Genomic DNA, 24,738 nt, shown 5'->3' with positions numbered 1-24,738 from the left:
AGCCCAGACAAGAGCCCACTGTGTTCACGCAGCACCAAAATCATACCTCTTTCACTGTGGAAGTAGTGGGTCTGAGTGCTCTTTGGAGCCCATCACCTTCCATTAGGATGGAATATGGCGTAGTCCAGCTTTTGCCTCCTGTATATGAACAGCCAGCCCTTGGAGCAAGCACTGTTGCAAAATATGGGAAGAAGGCTTATTGTATAGATTCTCATCAAGCCACACAAACTCAAGAGGAAGTTCTCCACCCATGTGAAATGGAAAATTTTGAAATAGAAAGCAGCACAGACTGGCATTAAATCAAGGCTAGAACTTGCCAGGGGTGCAGGATCCAGGGGGTGGGAAGCTTGCAGCTTTCCTTCCACTTCCTTGATGGAAGGCAAAGAAAGACTGCTCCTGTAGATCTTTTCTGAACCTTTACTTCTCCACCCATAAAATTGCGGTAATGCTTCCTCCAGCTAAGGAGGCCTGGCTGGACATCAGCTGCTTCATTTGGGACAGAACCATGTAAAACTCACCTGTCCTTTCTCTTCCTAATATCCCAGCATGAAACAATGTTTTTGTTCTCTGCTGCCCCAGAAATTTCAGCAATATCTTATGTTTGTGATATCAAAACCAGGGAACAAATTTTCAAAGTCTTCCAAGAATTCCCAGGTACCTGGGCTATAAGGACAGATTCCAGGACATACCTATGCATGAAAGAGTGTGTGTGTGCTTGTATACATGATCTGAAGGGTTTTCCTACAGAAGATGATAAAACATACTTTTCCATTATTTATTGCAAAAAGAAGGAACTGAATTTTAAATTTAGGTTGAATCTTTGTTTTCCAGCTTAGTTTCCCAGCTCCATAAGTGTTTGTTTTAGTGTATGTAATGGTTGTCTTTGAATATTTTTCAGTAAGCAGACCTCAGTAATAGCCCTAAGTCTTTACAGCCTGTATTTGTCAAGATTTGTCGTAGGCTTTTTTTCTAGTGAGCCAGTACTTTACTTCCTGTTGGAAATTATTTGTATTAATATGTTCTGTTACTTTGTTTGCTGGCGTGTTTTATGACTGTGATACTCTTCCCCTAAGGCACAACAGGGATTTACCAGGGAGCCAATGGCCTGGCAAATTCTGCAGGATTCAGTGCTGTGCATCAGGTATGGTTCAGCCTTTATTATTGGCAACCTTGTCACTTACTTAAAACACTTGGAAGATGGGTGGATCAGAGACATTATTCTGGTGTTTCCATATATTTAAGGAAGGTACTGCCATGTGTTTTGCTGAACATCATTCTGCTCTACTCTTGTGGCCTGTCCGTTTGCTGGACTTCTAGGTATCTTCCTGAATTTTAAGACCTGTGTATCAATACACACGCTTGCACAGAGTGCAGTCCTTGCAGGAGGAGGATGCCCCGGCAGTCTCTGCTGTGCTGCTGTAGCAGTGCCAGGAGTTTTATCATTCCTCTACCATCTTACAACTGTCAGATACATTTTCTATCCTCTGCAGAGAGCTCTACTTCCATGGTCCTGTTGTCTGCTGTCTTGGCTCTGTGTAATAAATGTGAACAATTTGAAAGAGGTGATGGCAGGCCCTGATGAATATTAAGCCATATGAGCTGTCTGTGCACTTCCTTCTTTGAGAACACACCTGTCTATGGGCTTCATGCTTCAGATACCTTGATAAATGTGTGTGTATAAATAAACAGCACACATATATACACAAGACAGATGTTTTTCCGAAGCAAATGGCTCTCCTTGACAGGACTAAACAAATGAGTACAATGTCCTGGAAAACACGTTTTGGTTGGCCAATAATTTCCATTCCTTGTTTGTAAAGTGATTGTTGACTTGTATTTTTAATGACAATAGTGGACAATTTCTCTATTACTTCAGTTTTGGCTAAAAACATGAGCATTTGTTGATAAAAGTGCATATGATTGAAGTATGGAGGTTACCTAAAAAGGGGAAAAATAATTGGGCTGTTTTCTTTATTTTGTGATATTCTTTAAGAGAAAACAATGAAATTCTCTCATTTCTTTTTCAGTTTAATTGTTATTATGACAACTTGAGTCTGTTCTTGAGAGCTCCCTGGTGACTGAAAGTTAATGAAATAGCTGTGTCACAGACAAAGATGTAAGCTGTTAGGGAGGAAAGTGCTTTTAGTCTTTCTAAAGACTATTTATTATTTAATTTTATTTAATACTAGAGACTAATTAGCATTTCTGAGGAAATAAAAACCTTTTGCTGAAAGACAGTCCCCAGAGCATGAATACAGTTCTCTATCTGACAGAGCAAATAGATGGACAAGAGCAAGAATTGCAATTAAAATGAAAAGAAACAAATCAAACTATGTTTTAATTGTCCAGAGAGAAGTGTTCTAATCTATTCCAGTGTCCTGCTTCTCACAAAAAAAAGAACATATGAGGATAATGGTATGAAGTTGGTTAAAATCAGGACAAAGGGTTTTGTGATAACTTCAGCTTCCCAGGGTCACTTGCACCTCATATTTTTAGTTCATTTTTCTGTAGGTAGGGAAAAATCACTCAGGCATTTAGTTATTGCTGAGATAGTTGGACAATCTCAACTATGAGTATTTCTGCAAAACAATTGCTACTTTTTTTTTTCATTTTTGTAACCTATTCTAACAGCTGATCAGAAAGTGTTGCTGATAATGGGAAAATGCAGCCTGTTTTGCTCCTCCCCTCACCCAATTATTTATTCTGTTCTTCTTATTTCTTAGGTATTTTGTTGTTTACAGAGACTATGTGTTCCATCACAGCCCTTTTCAAAAAGCCACCCTACTTCACTCCTGTATAAAATTGTTGAACTCTGTAACACAAAATGTGTCAGCTCTGATAACTAAAATCCTATAGAAAAAGCAGAATTCACCTGATTTCTGACCTCTTGTTGATTAGTTGATCATAATAAAATAGGAGTATTGGGAGAAGCGGAAATGTAATTTTGAAAGTGAAGGAAACATGATTCTTTAGTGAAATATTCCTGAACCATGCCTTGCTGCATGCATAGATAACACTGCCTTTGTGGTGCCTTACTCGTTTATAAGATAAAACCAGATACGCAAAAGTTAGATGTTTCTTTTTTCCTCAAAGGAATATTCATCGTACCCAAGCTTTCCTCAAAGCCAATACTCACAGTATTACAGCTCCTCCTACAACTCTCCATATGTGTCTGCAAACAGCATCAGCCCCTCAGCCATCCCAACCTCCACTTACTCTCTGCAGGAGTCTTCTCACAATATCACCAGTCAGAGCACAGAATCACTGTCTGGTAGGTGCATCTCTTCCGTTTTCAGTTTGGCAGTCTTAGCCACCTGTAGACATAAACACTGTAACCTTGTTGTTGGAATTTTTAAAAATACATATATTTACGTCAATAAATCAGATTTCCTAGCACTTAACAATTCTGCTTACATGGTGCAACACGGGGGTTTGGGAAGAGATTAGAACATCCAAACTCTCTAAAACCATCCTGTGTCATTTTCATGAGTATGTGAGGTTTTATCTCCTCTGAAGGTAGTACAGAAAGATAAAACAATTACATACAGAACCCAGATCAGTACTGAGGACTAATGTGGGTAGCAATGAATTCAAAACAAACAGCCATGCTCTGAAAAAGCCCCAGAGTTTCCTGATTGTCTGGTGACTTTTTAGCCCATGTCTCTGTCAAGGTTTATATTTACCTCTTAAAACAACATGTAATACATGCATTCATAAATAAGTACACCCAGAGAAAGTTCCTCTTCAAAAAATCACCACAAACTGTTTGTCGAAGTTGAAAGTTCAAGATGAATTCCATGCAAAAGGGCTTCAAAATTTGTGGCCTCTCTTTGAGTGCTTAATTTTTAAAGTCTCAAAGCTTAAATGGTTTATGGAATTTCTGACAGATTATGATCCTCCAATGTACTATTCAAGTACAATCTTCAGATATCACTTCCCTACTGAAGTTTTCATTGGCATGCAATAACATTTATATAAAACACCACATAATTTGTGGATGATCACAGTATACGCCCATTGTAGGTCTGCTGACTTGTGAAACAAATCTGAACATCTGTGGTTGCTCTAAAAGAAAAATAAACTAATATTGGTTTTTAAAAAGAAGTGATCACAGATGCTCTAAAAGCAGTTGGAGGATTTTCTGTTCCTTAGATCTTATCTCAGCCTTTTTGAGAAAGGGAGATTTCAAAAAGGCTTGTTAGGCACAATGCGGACTTCTCTGAAGAAGAATATGATTATTCTAGGAAGCTGGAGAGGCCACGACTTAGCAAAGTGAAAAGGTTTGAAAAGGATTTCTAATGTAAGGTAAGTGAAATCCAAACAGGTTTATGAAACTCAAGCCAATCAAGACAGATACTTTCTAGAAGGGAAATTTCACCTTTGACTGTCTCTTCTTAGTTATTTCTAAAATACCATCCTCTGTGAAATGGAATATGGCTAAACAGGCTAGTTCTGTGTTTTTAAATACAAGTTGATGTTGAAAATATATTTTTAATCATGAGCATTCATCAAATTAAAAAAAAAATTCAGAAGTTGAATTGATCTTGGTTTCCCTTTCCATTGCCTTTCTAATTTCTTGAAAAGCAGGGGGTAGTAAAATTCAAAGAGCTGCTTTTTTTTGTTTTCAATGAAAAATATGATAAGGTTTTTGAAGTGATACGCCTATTTTAAAATGTTATATATACAGTCTTGGTGATTTTTTTAAATTGTTTTAACAAATCTTAGGAGTTAAAAGTTATTTCTCTAACAATGTCAGCTTATTGACATGAAAAGAATAAGATTTTCTGATGGTGTTTTCACAATGTGTCTAATGCTCTCCATTAAAAGGTTTCATGCTTTAATTACAATGATATGGTACAAAATTTAAGTTTACAATGGAATTTCTTTTTTCATAATAGGGGAATATTCAACAACACCAGCAAAAGATGTAGAAACAGATAGACATCACAGAGGGTCAGATGGCAAGGTACGAGCCCGATCAAAAAGAAGCAACGATCCTTCCCCTACTGCTGACAGTGAGATTGAGGTAATAACTTTAATTTATATTCCCTTAGTATATCCAGCAAAGACAAACAGTTGCATCTGTTAGCAAATCCCACCATCAGACTAGTGAGTTGTAAGAGCCAGAATAAAATCAGTATTGTATCTGGAGCCTACAGACATGAGTAGTCAAAATAATTGCTCGATTTCTATATTATCAGCATCTCAAACTATTCTTCATATGTACGGGTTTTGTTCCTTTGGATTTTTTATAAGTCTGCTGTTTTGTTCCCCTGACTTGACATACAACAGAGGATTTCTGTGGTTGTTAGGAGAGCAGACTCTCAGGATGACCAGCACACACATAGTTCCAAAATTCCTGATGTTTCATTTTGCCTGCTTTCACAAAGCATCCACAGTCAGCGCTCGAAATGGATTTGAGATCTTAAAAAGCTCTAGTCCAACAGGACATACTTCCTGACTGAACGAATTCTTGCAATTGCTTAATATGTAACTGTATTTCTTTTTTCCACCCTGTCTGTCATCACAGCGTGTGTTTGTGTGGGATTTGGATGAGACGATAATTATTTTTCACTCCTTACTCACGGGAACCTTTGCATCCAGATATGGGAAGGTAAAATTTAATTTTTTTAGCATTACTGCTTGTCCAGCCAAATTGCATCGGGAACTGTGGGGGCAGCTAATGAGACAGCTTTTCAAACAGATGCTGCCAATTTTATTCAGACACATTTTTATAAATATGTCCTGTGGTATTTCCTTCTAACATGTGAAAATTTAATTTACCTCCCTTTCATGTTGCAAGTAGCCCCTTGTTTTTTCAAAAGCTTGTATTGTTCAGCTGCTGCTAGATAGGACATCAGGATGTTCTTTCAATGTCTGTCTCCTGCAAGAAAGAGCCTATCAAGCAGCCAGACAGCATTAACTCTAGTCTGAATGAGGTAACACATTTTTTGTTAGACCAGTGTTTTCTTATGAATCTCAGACAACTTTAGAAGAGAGATTTTGTGTTTGTCAGTCTAGGTTGCCATGAAGAGTACTGCTGCTTCTTCCCACATGGCTGCTGAAGCTCACATTTTTAAGGGATTTTAGGAACCATATCTTTAGCTATCCATACTTTAGATACCCTCTTTGAAATGCAGGCAATTCCATTTTTTATGTAACTCTCTGTGGCTGAACAGACTGAACTTGGCTGCTAAGGAGAAAACGCTGACTCTTGGATTTAGTACCATGTGCTTCAATTTCTTCCTAAGGCAGCTTTTTATGATAAACACTTAGGTCACTTTGAATTACAGAATGTCAAACACTTCTAAATGGGTAGGAAAAAAGACAATATCATTACCTAATTAAAGGTGGATGACCTAGTTGGCAGCTGTTTCCACACATGGTTTTGAACAGTCAGCTTCATCAGGAGACTGCAAAATAACCCTGCCTCTTTCTAAAAGGCAGAAATATGATTTGACATCATTTCATGGCTTTACCAGCTGTACTTGTTTTATGATGGTTATAACAAGCTGAATGTGTAATTAGCAAGATAGATTTATTGTTCGCTGTTAGATGTGCACAGTTGTAAAGGATATAAAATGGTGTTTGTGGTGTGGAAGTCTACTGCAGCACTTGGAATGCTGCTAACACTTCTAACAGCACCCTCTGAAAACCAAGCACGTGTTTCCAAGCAGGGATTTATTCAGACCCATGTTGTACAAGGTAATTGAAGCGGTTACTTTTCCCAGGGAATGTAATGAACGAGGTAGTCTGAGGTATACATGTGTAAGCTCAAACCTACTGCCTGCAAAAAATAGAATTAGGCAGGATCAGGAAACATAAACTTACACTGCGGAGATCTGCTATGTGGCCCTGCTTAGCATTGGGTAGGAGCTGCAGTATTCATATGGAGAATTGCCTTAATGGGCTGATTTTGTCCTAGCATAAAAACTCTGAAGCGGATGCCTTCATCTGCTGCCTCCTGCACAAGTTTAGAGGGTGTGGGGTTTGGATCTACTGCATGGGGGCAGATGGGGATGGACCGAGGGGTGTGATGGACCTGTGGAGGTCAGAAGCCCTGCCACCACAGTACCCGTGAGCTCGTGCTGATGGGCTGCCACAAAGGCAGAAGCTGCCATCTCTAGAGCAGCTGCTGTGGGGATGAAGTGGGGTCAGGGAGTGGAGCCAGAGAGGGTTTATCAGAAGTAGTCACCAGCAGCCGAGCTGTTCCCATCGGCCGTGACAGCAGAGTTAGGCCAAGACAGGGCACTCGTGATCAGCAGCCTGCAAAACGGACTAGGGAGAGAGGAAAACAGGAAAATGGAAACTCAGGGGATTGTCTGCTTTGGAAGGCCTTTAAAGGTATGAAATGACAAAATTCTGTTGGCTGTTTCCTTTATACAAATGTAAAGAATGATACAAACAAATTTTTTTTTTGAATGAATGAATCACCTTTTCTATTAAGTTACAACAGGCTCTTTGAGAAACTTCTCTAGAAGGATTTTTTTTCATAGTTCTTCATTTGTTTCATCAGTATTAAATTCCTCAGGGCTTTCCTATAAGGGAAATGATTGTGTTATAAAAGTATTATAGGCTAACTGCTTGATCCAAAGACAACCAGAGGCTTTGGTGGGCTTTGGAACAAACCTTAAACCAAGAGGGAAATACAGCATACTCAGACAGACTGTCCTGGGAACCATTAAATAGTAACACAATTCAAAAATGTTTAAGTGAGCTGAACTATCAAGTACAAGTGAACCAGTGAGCCAGAGGTTAATAGAGTTTCAGAATCTCTTACTTGAAAAATGTAGGAAGTGTTAATCTTAAAGTACATTAAGTATCGAGGCCTAAAATGCTTATTTTTGTCCATAATTGATCATAAAAGATTCATGTGCCTGTAATGCACATGCTTTGAATTAAATCTCACACATGGAGGTCTTGATTCTGCATGTCTTCCTCCAGAAAAAAGTGTCAGTTTATATGATCTTCACCATTCCCTTTACCAACATTAATGTCCCAGTATCATCCTGTCTGTTGCATTGGTAGAGTTGCTGTGCAGCCACTCAAAGAATTAGCCTATAAAGTTGATCAAGCTGAAGAATAACACCTCTTTCTGGGGTGATTTTTCTGGGAGGAGGGGAGGAGGAACATCAACCGTAGCTTCAGAGATTTGGGTCTAAACTCGTGTGTTCCTTAGCTACAAAATCTCAAATGGTTCTGTATGTTCCACCTTCCTTGGTGATGGCAGCAATAGGGAGCTGTCCAAAAAAATCTGATTTTGGAAAAAAAAAAAAAGAGGGGGGGAAGAATTTACAAAAAGGATTATCAATTGTAGTCATATTATTAATCATTAATGTTTCAATTTATGTTTTCTGACCTGATTTCATATGAAAATCCACTTTGGTTTCTGAGGATGCCTCTATGGTCCCTGCCATAGAGACGGGCTCCTTCAGAGCATGGCCAGTTCATCTCAGGTGTTTAGAAAATAATTTGCTCACAGCATTAATAGAAGTTAAAACACAAAGTTTGCTCAAGGTTGAAGCATGAATGAATAACTCAACCTAGGATGCTCCCATTTTGTCCCCTCTGCCCAAACTCTTTGCTCTATCCCATGTATTACACAGTCATCAGACATTTGGTCTTAATGTCTTCCCAATATTGCACTGCAGTATAACCTTTTACAGAGTCACGGTCTAAGTGATTGGGGTAGCAAAGCTGTCAAACCCAAGGAAATCTCTCCACCCTTTCATTTCTCAGCAGGAGGCCCTCTGACAAGAAAAGGCAAAAAAAAAAAGTTCCTTAGGCAGTTAACCCTGGATATTATGTTCAGGAGGGTTTAGAAACCTGTTCTGCAGGCTTCTGATCACTGTATGGGTGCAGAATATTTACCATGTGCCTAGAGACCACAACAGATGTAGACTGTCATTATAGTTTAATGTACTGTCCAGCCAGCCCTTTTAATCCCTTCAGGCACGTACAATAGAGCTCCCATTCAACAGGAAGATGGCTGCAGTCTTTACTATGTCTGCAAAGGTCCGCCTGCCAAATCACTGACTAAACATCATGGGAAAAATGGGTCAAAATCCGTAACAGTGCTGCTGGGGTTTCACATGAGTTGGGTAAAAGTCAAGGGACTTTGACCACTTGTTTGAAGCAGCTAGGCACAACACAGAAAGAGTCTTTTGTTGGTATTAATTCAGACACAATGAAAAGAGATTGCATGCATGGGAGTGCATGCAAAAAAACCCATGAGTCTCTTCCCCTTTCCCTCACTGAGATATTTGCAAGTTTGTTCCATAATCAGTGTTATCAAAGCATTAAGAAAAAATTTCTACATCTCTTTCAGCCTGAGAAATTTCAAGTATTACATTGCAGAATCCTTCTCATGCTTTTTGAAGGACTAGTATCAAGAAAAAAGGGAGCACTGAGTGCATTGTTTTCCCTAGCTGTGGGATACGTGTGAAGCTAATACCTTCTCTCAGTATTTTGTATTGTTTACAGAATGTGTTTTCTTGTTCTGTGTTGGTACACGCCTTGGGGTTTTAGTATCAAAATGAATTGTGAGTAAAGTAATATCTGGAGTTAAAATTCATCTTTACTTGCAAGTTTGCTCTGAAATCCTGGAACCAAATAGAATGGATTTTATTTTAGCACTGACTTAAAGAACTGAATACATAGGACAGTCTAAATTCTTGTATTGTGTTGGGTCTTTATCGATACCTTGACAATGTCTGCTGATACCTGGGAGTTACAATCTATAAAATTCCCTGTAAGATGCATAGCAATTTCTGAGATTGTTCAGCATCTTGAATTGACGCAAATTAAGAAAAGCATACTGCAAAAAATAATAAAGTACATTATGTCCCAGTTTTAAATCAGAGTCATGCAAAGCCATGTTCTAGATTTCAATTAACCTTAGCTGAAAGGTGTTTAGACTTTCTATATTATGCTGCGTCCCTGTGAGCCTGGACTCTGTGGTCGTTTTGCCTGGAGTGGCCACTCTGGCTGCTTTCAGTGGGAACTTGCAGTTTGTGTCGTAGTTGCTTGATTGATATAGAGACTTGATTGATGTCGAGGCTGGTTTTCCGATAGCCGTATTTTTTTGTTGCTTTTGCATTTCAGAAGTGGCAACGTGAGACTTACCCACGTTGTAAGCAGACAGGTATCAATGAGATAAGAGACAGGGCATGCACTCAAGCTTCCAGCCTGGGTGAACATGGGCTCTGGCTCTGAGGAGGGACTTGCAGTGGCACAGGTATGTGAAGGACTAGGAGAGCGTCCTCCAACGATAGTGAGGCCTCAAGACCTTTTGGACAAAGTAGCTAAAGTTGCTGCTTGGCCCAGTTGAGGACAGGACATAAACATGATTTTCTAGTATTTCAAGCAAATTTCATAGCTGCTGTATGTTGGCTGTCTGTGAACTGGAGTGTCTTGTTCTCACCAGAAATTATGTTGTAGATCTAAGAAACCTTACTCCTCAAAAGTTTCACTGGCAGTTATATATTCTTACAAGAAATTTTCCTTTAAGTGAATTATAATTTCCAATTAAAAAAAAAGTCATTGAAAAGTTCCTGCTTGGCTCTACTCGAGATCCTTGTAAAACCCTAGGGTTGATTTTTTTCTTCCTTTTTTTTTCCCCCCTGCTTTCATTGAATGCTTCAAGTAGCTCGTGCTTTTCCCTGCTTTGTTCTCTTGCAGGACCCTAAAGCCAGGACCTGGTTGAAACACCGTAGGGATTTAATGAAATCTGATGGTGATTCATGCTTCTAATGGCCGATTCTGTCCTTTACTACTTTACAAACTGAGAAGAAATAAAACCCCATTTTATTGCCTGGCTGTTAAAAACTATTTGTAGAAGTTGCTAAGGTTCAAATCAAAAGCTCCCTCCCTTGAGAACTATTAGTTAATTCTAAGTGCCATGGCATCGCTTTTTTCTTCTTGTCTCGCTTGAGATGTGGCCTTATATCACTACTGCTGTTCAGACATCTGAGAGTTTTCCATTCCTTTGACAAACATGAGCCAAAGTGCTTAAGGACATCTGTTTATTTTATTTCTTTAATGAGAAAACCTTCCAATTTCTTACTGGCTCAGCTGTGTTTATTTACATTTTGTTAGTCATATGTGTGGGGCACCTTGGGACGTTAAAAACCTGCAGAGGCCTATACTGAGGGCTGCTAGCAGGCATCGTGGTCAGAAAGGCAGAATAGGCCCTTCCTAAGGAAAACACAGTCCTTGGAACTCCATAAAATAGATTTTCAAAACAAATAGAGCCTAATTCAGTCAGTAGATCATGGATTAAGTCAAGATGAATACAATTTGGAAAGGATTTTCTGAGGAAGTTGGAGATTTTTTTACCCACTGGAGGCTAAACCTTGTATTTAATGCCTTTTTAAGTTAAATTAAAAAAGCATTCAGTCACTGCAGGTAATAAAAAAGTCTGTTACTTTAGACATGCTGCTATATCAATTATTAGTTCATTATTGGAGAGAAGGGAGTAAATAGTTCCAGCCATTTGATTATTTCAAATGTGTATTTCGGGAGCAAACATCTGTGTTTATCATCTGTACTGGCTGATGAGAAGCAGCAGCAGAAACAGCAAAACCAGATCCACGACAGCTTAAATGGTGGGCATGGGAGATGCTCTGAGCTTGTGTAGATGTAACCTCTTGTACTAGAGCTTAGGTGAGCAGAGGGTTTTCTAAGCAAAGTGCACATGTGGCATTTGGAAGTATTAAAGGATTATTTTTGACATGAAATACACGTCAGAAACAATGCTGGATTGTCAAACAAGTATGAGTAAAGGGAACCTGCTTTCCAGTATCGTTGAATTGTGACTTGATTTTAAGGGAAAATTTGTTTAAAAAAACCAAAGGGACATAACTTGTGTTAGGAAGTTGCATGTGCAAAATACGCAGTTGTGCTGACGATTACACACCGTGATGTGTTTCCACCAAGCTTTCCAGGAGTTTTTCTGTTTTTCACAGAGCTATTAAGGGCTTACATACAGAAATACAGTGGTATTCCTGTGTTTAGGGGAAGGGAGTAAAGATTTATTTGGTTTAAATTCTACTCCCTCTTTTGACGTTTATGCCCTGTATAGTAAAAAGAAATTATTTGTAGATTTTTGGTCATCAACCTTTTGTACTACTAAATAAAAAGCATTTCCATTTGTTCTAAAGCATCATGGCCCAGCTTTTAACCTGTATTTAAGTACAGTATTCCCAGAGGACTGGGATCCATTTCAGAACTTGTGAGTTCAGACACTGGATAAATCAGTGTAATCATTACTGCTTATCCCTAAGCATAGTTCATTTAGAGAGGGAGGAGAACCTTTTCACCCTTCATGTGCTCTTGAATGTGAGGATTTAGTGACTGACATGCCCATTTATTGGAATAATTTCCAAGGTGTAGTCCCCAACCATTTCTGAACAGATATATGCCAGTAAAAAGAGAGTCCTTCAGTAAATAATAAGCAATACTTTGGAAGTACCTCTCAAGTCACAGTAAGGGTGAATATGAAGAGGTATCTGAAGAAAAGGGATTAATTATATTTACTCTCTGTCTAGCATGGACTTTTCAGAAGGTCACACTGTGGTGACTGTAGACACTATTCATTTAAATTCAGTAGATTGTGTAACAAACCTGGATATATCAATGTTTAGGTAAAACATTATGTCTTCATTTTTGGTAAAAAAAAAAGCTTAGAGCCTGAGAAGATGAGTGATTCTATTTGAAAAAAAGGCAATTTTTTGTAAAAAATCTGAAGTGTAGTCACTTAAGTAAATGGCTTCTGGAAATGGGTTTCAGCTCCTGAGCTACTTTCGTTACGTAAAACAACTTTTATCACAAATCACTTGAAAAGCTCTGAGAAGCTAGGTCTAGCTGTAGCCTGTGTCTATTAAAAAGATAGAATTACAAGCTAAGCTACTTAAGTGGAGTGAAAGAGCTAAATGCGTTCTCTTCCTCAAAAAGACGTGGACTTTCTTGACTAGAGCTGGTGCAGATGGTTAATTTCCCATTATTACGGGAAAGCCTTGTTCATGTCTCAAATTCTGATCAAGGTATAAAGTGTTACAACCAAAGAACAATTATTCTCACAGACTCTTTTTGTTCTAACATGTAGCCCAGGCATTTGTATCTTTGTTATTATTATTTTTATACTACAACCTAGCTGGTGCGTTCTCCAGAAGCTTCCAAGTAATTAAAGCAAATTAAAACTATTAAATTCTTTCTTTTGGTGACAACTTTATTATTAACAGCTAACCACAACGAGATTTAACTTCGAAAGCCCTTGATTGTGTACTAATCCGTCTCTCACCTCTGGCTGACACCTGTGGCAGATAAACCCTATAGAATAGGAGTCTGATGAATACTCTTAATTAATACTTTCTTCCTTGTAGAAAAGTAATTATTTGCTTATGGCATAAACAGGTATTTGGCAGGGATTTAAAGAGACTGATTAGTTTTAAATACTAGGGCTTTATTTTGTTTTTTTTCTTAAAGTGGGTGGGGGGAGGTCTGAATCCAAGATCCATACTCAGAGTGACTTCGTCCTAACATTTTGGATGTTGGGTTAATTGGCACATTGCTAAATAGAAGCAGAGTCAGACAACAAGCCCATTTGTTATCCGTCTCAAAGGAGCCAGCTTTGCCCCTTTGCTAATGACCTGCAAGTCTGAACAGGGTACCTGTAAGGCAGAGGCTTGGAATGGGCTTTGGAGCCAGGATCGGAGGCGAGAGTGACTTGCACTTGAGAGATTGCCAGAGATAAGTCTCTGCCTTTCAAAATTACAGTATACAAGAGGGGAGAGCTGGCTGTGGACATCCAGCCAACTGGATTAGTAGTAGCTGCAGGTGTTAACAAATACCTGTCTTTTTAATGCATACTCTAGGGCAAGTATAAGCAGTTTATGAAAAATCAATCTCAGTGTTTCAGGAGAGCGGTGGTAAGGTTTTAATACAGAGCCATTTCGGAGGATGCTGACAGTACAGTTTGAAGTGGGGCTGCAGTGCATGTGGGCTTTTGTGTAGGTAATGCCAGTACCTTTAGTAGTGAAGACAGAGCAACACAGGCTTCTGTGTAGGTTAGCTCCTGAAAAAGGGTCTAGGGACCTACATAGTGAATGCTGCAACATACTTGCAGTTATTTGTACCCACATTTGGTAGCTTAAAGCTGATTTGGGTATGCCTACACATTCTGCATTCCCTTTGCTTTGCTAAAATACAGACTAGTCAGAGTTTCACATGGAGTGAGCAAACCTAACTTCCCACTCTAACCCACCGCTGTAATAGGGAAATATTTGTCCTTCGCTCACCTCCAGTTTTTGTGGAAATCGTCTTTAAGCAAGACAGACTGAAGGCTGTTCAGCAAGTTCCTTTTAGCCGTCTTCTGTCATCCTAGTCCTCAAAATGAGGGGACAAAATGAAAACAGAAACAAATTAGTTTCAGGCAAGGTGTTATTAGCTTGGAGGGCATAATTGAACTCAAATTGTGATTTTAAAATGCAGTTAACTTCAAATGTACAGAACTAGTTCAAGGATTAGGAACAGGGCATGCAACTAGCCAACATAAAAACAACAGAGCAAATGTGTCAGCTGATGCCATTGGGATATGAAAGAAACCGCTCCTCTTAGTGAATGGACACTTTTGTTTTCCTTTGAAGTGTGTTCCACAGGCTTCTGTTGCCCATGTTTTTGTCTAGTAGGACTATCTGCTGAATAGGCAGCAAAATTACCCCAAAATAAACAGATGCAGAACTGGGAGTTGGCAGTGCCTCACTTACAGTGGAAATTCTCTTGCTCACAAGGTGTGACCATTGTCAGCAGCAGGCAATAGCCCCTCAGTCCTTAGCTGAACATCACAGCTGTGACAGAAACAGCGGAGAGATGTGTCCAAGGATGCTCTGTAGGGTGAACGTTTTGATCCAAAATGTTTAAAAAGGGCTTATCTTACTCTTGTATGTTTTGATCCTTTATTGTTTATGAAGGAGTGGTAGGGAATAAGGGCTTTTTATCTCTCAGTTCCCTCAAGATGTGCACTAAGCGGAAATGGGCTGCTGTGAAACTACTACTCCTGTTCATTACAAGTGGGAGTTAAGGGTGTACGAGGAGGGCAAACATCAGTCTCTTTGAGAATGAATACTGCAAAATAACCGCTGCTCCCCTGGTGCTTATTTCCTCCAGCCGATGGGAAGAAGTCTGTTAGAGCTGTGTGTTGGAGGGTCAGGAGTGCCTGGTCTGTCGTGTCCGAGCACCAGAGGTTAGCACTAAAAGTAATCTGTGGGGCTGTTCAGTTTCGACCCTGAAGGAAGCTCCAACAATGGTGTGTGGCAGAGGTGAGACATACAGAGATACACTGTGGTGCTGGAGGTTTTATTTACAGAGGGAGTTTATTGACTGTTTTCTATCCCTGCCCCTCATTGTCCTTGTTTGTGAAAGCATGACTCGTAGATTAGCAGAGAGGTAGGACCTCGCTCTTCTAAAGTTACTAAACAAGCACTCAGGGTTGAGATTTTAGATTAATCTGTTTTCACTGCAAAAAGTGGTTCCTGGAGGAGATTTGATTTCAAGCTGTCTGTGGTACATTCTTACTTGGGCTTCATATGCATCAGAAAACATTGGCTAAATCTGTTACCTAGGAAGCTTGTTTCCAGAGCTCCGGGGTGCACTTTTCCTGTGGAAGGATATGTTAGCAGGGATCATCGGTATGAGTACAGCAACTTTATGTTGCTCTGCTAATCTCACACTACTCTAACGTAGGCATTAGCAGTCCACCAGGGCATCCCCTGCAGCATAGTGATACCCTTCAGTGGTACAGGATTTCTGTGCCTAGGAAGAGTCTCTCTATCAACATCTTCAGATAATTTTCATAATTCTCTTTCAGATTATTTACACACTATACAGAGAATTTGGACACGTTGGTTGATATACCTATCTCATTTTGGTGCTTTCCTGTCAGTCTGATTTTCCTGTTTATCCATACTTTAACTGAAAGCTGTAGCAACTCTGTCTTTCCTCTGTGTGGGTACAACCTCTAGCACAGTGGGGTTCACGTCTGGGACTAGTGCTTCTAGATGCTACAGTAATGCAAATAAATGACTGCCAGTGGAACCCTGGCCTAATGCCGCTAGACACCTAGATCATACTGGGAGTGTTGATTTGCCTTTTAACTTTATCAGCCCCTTTAAGACTTGGAAGCGTGCCTTGCTATAGAGGAAATGTCCATACTGTGAAAGCAGTGATGCCAAATCATTTCCCCAAACGACTTCCCCTCTGGGTGGTAAAATGCATTTTTCTGTTTTATTTTCATTCCATCATATTCTGTATCTCAAGAGAAAGATTTTTTTCCCTGTCATCTACAGTTTAATTTCCATATTATTTAGTTTAAGAGGAGGTAACTTCATACACTGTAGAAATGTTTCCTACTCCCCATTAGTGATTAATACCGGTAAAGCTAAAGACAAAACTTAGAGGATAAATGACAGATACCAACCAATGAGATTTCCTGAAAGAGTTTTAAAGGCTAATGATCCTTGAAATGTATAAAAATAAATTGCTTCATTAAAAACTATTTTACAAAATAATTTCTTCCTAGCAGCATATTTTCTTCAAAACAGTTCCCCCGTGTAACTACACCTGGGTAGTAAAATTTGATTCAGTGCTGTTCACATGGAGCCACCGTCAGATGCCCTGATTATGCCTGTGTCCCTGTGCCTCATCAGGGGAGCAGGTTTGGGGCTTAAAATTAGAGGTATGTTCAAGGCAAGTCTGCTGAAGTTTACTTTTTGCCCAGAGGAGGAAGTGCGTTCTTTCTGGGACAGCAACAAGCATGTTTAAACATGAGTGACAGAGCTTTTCTTTAGATGGGCACAATACTTGTGTGTCACACACATGGCTGAAACCACAGCCATTCTGCTCTAATTAAAGAGAACTACACCAAGAATGCGTAATAATTAGGTTAGTGTGTAATACACCATCCATGTCAACAGCATCTGCCGCAAAGGTTGATTGAAATGTACTCATCATCCAAACATTGTGCTCCCTGTTAGAGCTCCTCAACTAATTCATTACTGTCCTGTCATACAATAACATGACTCCACAGAAATCTGCAGAAAATTAGAGCAAAGACTACATATAAATCTGCCCTGGTTTAGCATGGCTTGTAACTTTAGTTTAAGAGGAGGTAACTTCATACACTGTAGAAATGTTTCCTACTCCTTTGGAGTAGGAAAGGAGGAAAACCACCCACATAAACATAAAGATGAGAGATCCCTGTCCTAATGAAGATGAGTTACAAAAAAAAAAAGCCTGTTGTGGGAAGCTTCTTTTTTTTTATCAAGTTGTCTGTTGTTGTTTAGTTTGAACAGGAACAATGCTTTGGAGCTATGAGTGTTTATCAAATTAACCACAGGTTATTTTTGCTGTGTTTTTGAAGTATTTAATGAATAAGAAAATATTCTGCCGGCGGCTTTGTTTGCATCAGTGTGTTTCTGTGCTTTTGCTGTGGGTTTAGGAACAAGGTCAGTTGTTTGGGAGTGGGACGGGTGCTTGAGTTTATGCATGAGAGACATGGAAGAGTGACTGAGACTCATCTAATATTGCAGTGCACCAGGCTGGGTACAGCAGCTCACTTGATCGTGTTTCAGAGTAGCAGATCCACAGAGGCTGCATCCAGTGCCCACTGGGCAGCTTTGAAGCAGTAAGCCAAGAGCTGTAGGAGCCATCACCTGTCCAAGGGGCAGCTTGGAGGACCAAGTAGATCTGCTGTGCAGATGCAGTCAGCTGTTAATATAGCCCTCCAAGCCAGAAGAAAGGCAAATGGCCCAGCCAAAAGTGTCAGTCACTTCTGCCACAGAGGATTGTCTGTGGATGGCTTCTCTGGCCAAGCAGAGTCAGCCCTGTCAGCTTGGGCTGATTTAAGATTGCGCTTGCTGACTTGGCGAGGAAATGAAGTGACAGCCCTCTCACAGGCAGTTGTGGTGTCTCAGCTAGGTAGCAAGGGGCAGGGAAAAACATTGATTTTCTAAAACAAATCAACTAAACATGCTAAAGTAGAACCGCAGGTAGTATAGTCCTTCTCCAGGGGAATTTACTTAAGGTTTTGCCAGTGATGTTGGTAGGAACAGGATCTGGATGTGAGAAAGTTCACATGTGCTTAAGAATGTGTACAAGCCATTATAGACCTGCTGGCATGTGTGTTTCCACATTCTCTTAATCATTAAAAAAGTGTGTTTTAAAAGTGCTGCAGGCAGCCAGAGCCTCCGCCTCATGTCCTTCCCTTTTAGGAAGCAGTTTGGGACCCTCTCGGGGAAGGGCCAAGTTAGACCTATGCTTGGCTCGGCAGGGGGGTGCTGATACAACAAAATAGCAGAATGAGCAAACTGTCAGAGCCAGCCCACGCAGACAGGAGAATCAGGTGCATGTTGCCATTTCTAAGACTAGCTAGAATGACAGATGAAGCCATCCAGCATTTTAATGTATTGTGTCTTGTCTTGGATTTTTTTTTTTTAATCAGTGTAGTTATTTGGGTGTAACTGCCATTATGGCTACAGTTCTGGCTCTGCAAGCATGCTTTATACCACTGTGGAGCACGCTCTGTCCTAAGCAGGAATAGTCATACTTGGACAAGCATTTTACTGTGCTGTATTTGCGTTTGCATGGTAGGATGAGCTTGTTTTAACTCTGCTGATGCTGTTAAATAAGTAGGCAGCTTCAGTGGGGATGGAAGAACTTTGCAGTAGTGTGGCTGCTCTTGAATCTCCTGCCGCGGTGCACGTGTACTGCCGAGGACAGTAGGAACTGTATCACGCGATGGGCTCTGATGTGGGAGCAACACATCTGCCTTTCTGCCCTGTTCTGTGCTGATCACCTGAGTTAGCGTGGCACTAAAGACCTAAGCCAAGTGTGCTGAGACACATGGATTGCACCCTTTAGACAGAGACATAATTTATGTTTGAGCTCCTGGGTTCTATTTTCAGATTTTGCTCACCAAGAGAATAACGCTAACCCTCCATGGCTGGTTTGAAGGATGCAGTTAGGAAAAGATCACCCTCTGTGTGCTCTGTTGCTCGTAACTATCCCCTAACCATTCACTAATGACACTATTGGAAATCAATTCTTGTGCTAACCTACTGAGGCAATTCTTATATAGTCTCAGGTGTTTAAGGTTCTTGTTATATCATCTGAAATGTGGGGGCTATTAATGGTCAAGGGAAGCCATAGGTATCCTTCAAAGAACAGAATTTGATTATCTAGGAAAGCAAAAGAAAGGATGGGAAAATCAATGTAAGATACACTTGGGAAATAAAATTACTTCAATGAACATATCTTCATAAACAGGAATGTGTAGATCCTATGTTTGCTCTAAGATCTCCCCCCCCCCAAAAAAAAAAAAAAAATCAAAGTGAATGGAAAAAACCTGATTTTCGTCTAACAGGACACTACAACGTCTGTGCGGATAGGTCTTATGATGGAAGAAATGATCTTCAACCTTGCAGATACACATCTGTTCTTTAATGACCTGGAGGTATGTAGCTGCTTATTTTATTTAACATCTCTCTCTCTAATCATTTGCATCTGGTCTACAAACTTGTTTTTCTGGCCAAGAAACTTTCTTTTTTCACCCCAAAGCAATGAGCCTTAGATGGCTTATTGGAAGCATACTACATTGTGTCCCTTTCCCATCTTCATTCTGTTAAGGAATTTTTTTCTAAATACACAGTAACAATGATGACTTTTGGCAGTTTTAGTAAATCTAATAATGAGGACATTACTGCTGCTTCTCCTGAAATTTGCTATTTAATAATTTTATTAAGCTAAATTAGCATAGATCCTATGGGACAGGTAGCAGTTAGCTATGAGCCAATGCGGAGGTTTTAAAAATGGTCTCTGTTATTGACGAAGCTCTGTTTGCACACACAGAGCAGGAGGTCTGCTCAAGCTCAGGCACGCTGCAGGATGAAACTATGGGAGTTTCAACAGAGAAGACCAAGAGGGAGAATCCTTCCTGTTTGTGGCATGGTTAGATCTGACTATGCCTTATACAAAGGAAAAATCCTTTTCAATATATGGTAAAATTAAGGCAAAGTGATGCTAGCATCAGATAGATTTCTGTCACCAGCAGAGAAACAGCTGTACAGCGCTGAGGAAAATTTGTTTGCATTTGCAATCAGTAGAAATAGTCTGAACGAGTCACACACAAAGTGAGTAAGATGCGGTTTGTGCTGTGGGTACCTTGGAGTCAGAATACTGCTTGGAGGTGTTTGGAGGAAAAAAATCTGGCATCCCTGGGCAGACTTCTATGGTCTTTTTCTTCACTTGAAAAAGGAAGAATTTGAGATTGTGCCAGATGAAATGAGAGAACTTTCTCTGTGCCTGATGAGTTCAGCAAGAACTTCTGGTTCCTTCACTGCTTAATTGCGCTGTGGTCCTCTGCATTACAGCAGGTACAACCTTTCCTGCCACCTGTCTCCTTACAATCTGAGGTTTCACTTGCTGAGAATTTTCATTTCCTTCTGAAGACAAGTAGTGGGTAGCACCTGAACGGACAGATTTTTCCTCTTTCAGCTTTCTTCCAAGAGGGAGTTGATGAGGGTAGGGGAAGTGCAAAGTAAAAAAATTCTTCTCTTAGGAAAAAACAAAAAAAGAGAGCTGCTGTTTGGGAGTCCAGGGCACTATATAAGTAGTGATAATATTTAGTATGCAACCAGCACTTTCCACCCATCAGATCTCAACATGTGATGCAACAAAGCTCCATGTCCTGCACAAAGCCACCCTCCAGAAACCCTCTGCCTCTTGAGACTTTTGCAAGAATATAAGTTGGCAAATAATTTTAAAACAAATTTTCTCCTTGCTTCGCTTACTGCTCTGAAACATGAAATGAAGTAGCAAATTGTCTGGCCTCAGTTGAATTCTGCACATTTATCAGTCAGTAACAGCTTTGGCTGCTAGAAGCAGAGTCCTTAGGTCAGTTTTGTCTCGCATGGCCTCTCAACTTCTTCTTCAGGCACTACAGTAGAGCAAAGTTTTTAATTATAAAAAGTTAGTATGTTGTGTTTCTTTTCTTTTGTGGTTTCTAGACATTAAGGAAGTAAAAGCTAAACAAAAATCCCTGAGATATGGGGCGCTCTCATTCCAGGAGGACTGTGTATCTGAATAAGAACTAGTTCAGTGAAGAGCTAAAGTTTAGCACTGTGTCTCCAAGTAGAAATCAAAACCTTCTGCAAAATACCTGTGCTCCATCTCCAGCAGAAGAGAGCCAGGTGCTACAGGACACATCTGTTCAGCAAAGTATTTAGGGAGGTTGTCACTGAGTAGTTTGGGCTACAAAGATGATAAAAACATTTATGTTACTAGTGCTATTTTTTTGCTGCATGAGAAAGGAGAAGCAATTTTTGCTCATTTCCTAGGCTATCTTATCAGCTTACCTGCTTTTACAAAAAAAATTGAGAAACACAAAGTTGGCAGCTGAATGAGTGAGTCAGTATGGCCTTAATGGACTTGCCAGAGGGTGAAGAGGGACGTAGGCACCCAAAGGTGAGAACAACTTGCTGCTGGACCTGGAGGGCTCAAAACTGTGAAAAACATTAAAACACTTCTGAAAACAAGTAGTGTTACACCTAGCCAGAGCAGAAACAAGCAAAGAGATGGCATTGTAAGAACAATTTTATCTTAGATGCAGCACTAAGATAAGAACACTAAGCATTCTAAATGATGGTGCATGGCCCAGGTAGCTGGAAACAGAAGAGCATTTCCTACTGAAAAATTTCAGTTTTCCCTTTTCACATGCGTGATAAGTGAAACAAATGAAAGTGTTTTTTCAAACCAAAACCAAACCACTTTGGTTTAGTTTTTAGCTGAGCCTTTTCAATGAAAAGAATGAGGGATGAGGGAGAATTCAAGAGAAGTAAATGCTCTTCAGAAAATTTCACTTTCCGAAAAAAGCCATTTCAGTTTGGAGGAATTTGCGACAACATAGTCATCCATCTCTGTTCATTAACCACCCTACTCCTTCATTTAGGATGATAAATAAAAGTCAGGTTTGAGTATTCACAAAGTGATATTTAAGGATCATACATCAGCAAGTGCTAGGCTTAAGAAAAAAGGCAGTGAATTATATTCTTAAAAAAGAAAAACAAGATTGGTAAAAAACAAACACAGAAGCTGATTCATTACCATATACATTAGCACCATCATGTGGTATAACACTGGCCTGTACAAGACAAAATAAGCTAAAACTGCACAGCTGAAACCATTTCTGACCATCTTCTGTGTTGGGGCAGGGAGAAGGAAGCTGTAACTGAGAAAGCAGTGGGATAGTTGCCCTATTTGACCAAAGCAGGAGTACTCTTACTAGATAATGCTAAACGACCATAGCAAAACTTTTCCCTGGCACAGATCCATCTCCAGGTTCAGGCATTTTGGTGGCCCCAGCAGACTGAACCAACCAGAGCATGGCTGGCCTCGGTCCTGACAGCAGAAGCAGGGGGAGAAGTGGAGGAAATGTTGCCCATCCTCACCAGAGAGGCAGGCTGGACAAGGAAAATCGGTTATTACCTTGCTTTAGCACCGGGGAATGGTTAATTTCCATGGCTGCAGTTTTCAGTGCTGTGCAGAGCAGAAAGTGCTGCCAGGGTGTAAAGCCCATTTGAACCATTCCCAGAAAGTGCCTGCTGAGGATGAAACATTTGTCCATAGATACAGCAAGGTTTGCAGAGCTCTTAGGAGGATCACACAAATGATCCTCCTTAGTCTGGTGAGGGTGTAATTTCACATGATAGCAAAAAACTGGCTTCAAAGTCTGAGTGAGGAGCCTGAGCTGAAGTATTCCCTTTTTTCTATCAAAAAATGGTTCTGAGAGACTGTTAGCCAGGGCTTTATCTGTTTCCAGGGTTTATGCAGAACAGATTCAGGCAACTGTTTCTTGGATGCATTGTCTGGATGCATTTTTCCTACTATGCTCAGGAGTGGGAATCTTGGATGTGTGAAAAGGCGAACCAGCAGATCCATTCAGATAACCTGCTCCAACCCATCCTCTTTTAGTGCTGCAGCCTACTAGAGAGGCCAATTTCCCATTTGATTCACCCCAAACCTTAGGCCAGTTGTATGGAAGGAGGCTGATCACTGGTCTCCAGGGCAGGTGGGTGACTGGAGAAGCCTTAGACCTGGACTCCTACCAAACACTTTCGGTGTTTTTACAGAAAGGGATTCTCTGTCAGCAAGTTAACTCTTAAGTTGTGTAACTTAGAAGCTGGAATTTTTTGCCAGCTGATGGAGGGCAGAGGGGTGGTCGATGCTTGTTGAAGCACAGCTTAGTGGTGTGCCTGCCCTGTAGCAAAGAATCAAGGCACCAAACCTTGAAAAGGACAGCCAGTGCGTTGCACTTCCAGGGCATGCAGTGACACAAGCGTTGCCCTGTTCTGGAGGTTGTAAGCAACATAAGCCAGGGAAGAAAGGCCTCTGTTTGCCGAGACCCATGTTGAAATTACACAAGTGTGGTTTTGCCACACTAGTTCATCCACTCATGTAGTACATGCCTGTTCACCACATCATCTCTGCTTGCAGCTGCAACAGTACAGGCGGACTAAATCGCTACAGTCTGCAAGTATCAAGGTGTTGTGTACAAAGGACTCTGATCACACTGCAGAATATATCAGCAAATATTGACTTGAAAAGAGGTGTTCTCACTCTCTGTTCTCCTTTTGGGAAATTGGGGAGAAAAGGAGTTTCCCAAGATTACAGATCATGTGAAGTTAAAATACAAACTCTGGGCTTTCCAGGGTTGTACTTTTTCTCCCAGATGCCTTTTGTTTACGGTGCAATGCTGGCTAAAGAATAGTACCTTCCACCTGCAGTCCCTCTGGAGATATTATTGTCTAGCCCTCTGGAAAACGAGTACAAGGGACAGCAGGAGTGACAAGGGGATGAAGAGTTAACAAACAAGGAGATTAGTGTGTTTACAAGTTACTGCCTTTCAAAGCCATCCCTGGAGATTTTGTGTTCTGGGAACAGTTAACACACCCCACCCCCAATGAGGGATGCAAGATCGACTGATCAATGAATCCACAAGACGTTTAACAATCTCTAACACAGTCTTGATCCACATATAGACAAGCTGTGCGTTTGTAAGTTGTTTTCATGTGTGAACGACACATACCTTGAGAGTATTCAGAGGGAGCATAAGTGATAACAGAAGGAGCTTCTCCCCATGTCTGCAGGAACAGCTTGTATTTCACAAGGATGCAGCAGAGGCTTTCTCCAAGCCTGCAGTACCAGTTCAAAGCCGCATTAGCTCAGGCTCCTTTACATGTGGGTACAAGGGTCTGGTCCCACCTGGAGGCAGATTGTGTAGCACAGACTGACCTAGAGATATCACAACAGTAAAAACAGTTCAGTTCCCAGAGTTGCAAGGGCTGACTGAGGTCTTACATGGTTGACTCAGTTACAGGCTGTACATGCCGCACATCATATACCTCTGAGATCCTAGAGTATCATTTCAAAAAGTCAGCAGATGTGAAAACTGGGATATGTCCTCATTGCAGACTTCCATTCGAACAATCTGGACCTTCTTTTCAGCAGTCCAGATATCCTGCCTTGATTCCCTACTCACTAAGATTTCAAGGAAATTCTGCAAGAATGAAAAATTAGTCTTGTAACCAAGTAGTAAAACATGGTCCACATTCTTGCTTTAACCAGCTTCCCTGTGTTTCACCCAGTAACACGATAGGCTCAGGCGGCGGACTATGAGGTAGCGTCTCA

General features: G+C 40.5%; 1 protein-coding gene across 1 annotated transcript in view; it reads left to right on the top strand.

The window, feature by feature from the left end:
• The window catches only part of EYA2 (EYA transcriptional coactivator and phosphatase 2), a 60,195-nt gene that overhangs the window by 23,687 nt on the left and 11,770 nt on the right, over nt 1–24,738 (top strand). The window contains exons 5-9 of the mRNA XM_009705603.1: nt 1,074–1,141; nt 3,094–3,271; nt 4,899–5,026; nt 5,531–5,614; nt 19,418–19,507. Of these exons, the coding sequence (XP_009703905.1) occupies nt 1,074–1,141; nt 3,094–3,271; nt 4,899–5,026; nt 5,531–5,614; nt 19,418–19,507 (548 nt within the window). The remainder of the gene's footprint in view (nt 1–1,073; nt 1,142–3,093; nt 3,272–4,898; nt 5,027–5,530; nt 5,615–19,417; nt 19,508–24,738) is intronic.

This window comes from Cariama cristata, unplaced genomic scaffold (genome assembly GCF_000690535.1).
Source record: "Cariama cristata isolate BGI_N322 unplaced genomic scaffold, ASM69053v1 scaffold7088, whole genome shotgun sequence".
Classification (NCBI taxonomy): Eukaryota; Metazoa; Chordata; class Aves; order Cariamiformes; family Cariamidae; genus Cariama; species Cariama cristata.
Note: the sequence above shows the minus strand (reverse complement) of the source record. Positions and strands in the feature narration are given on the sequence as shown.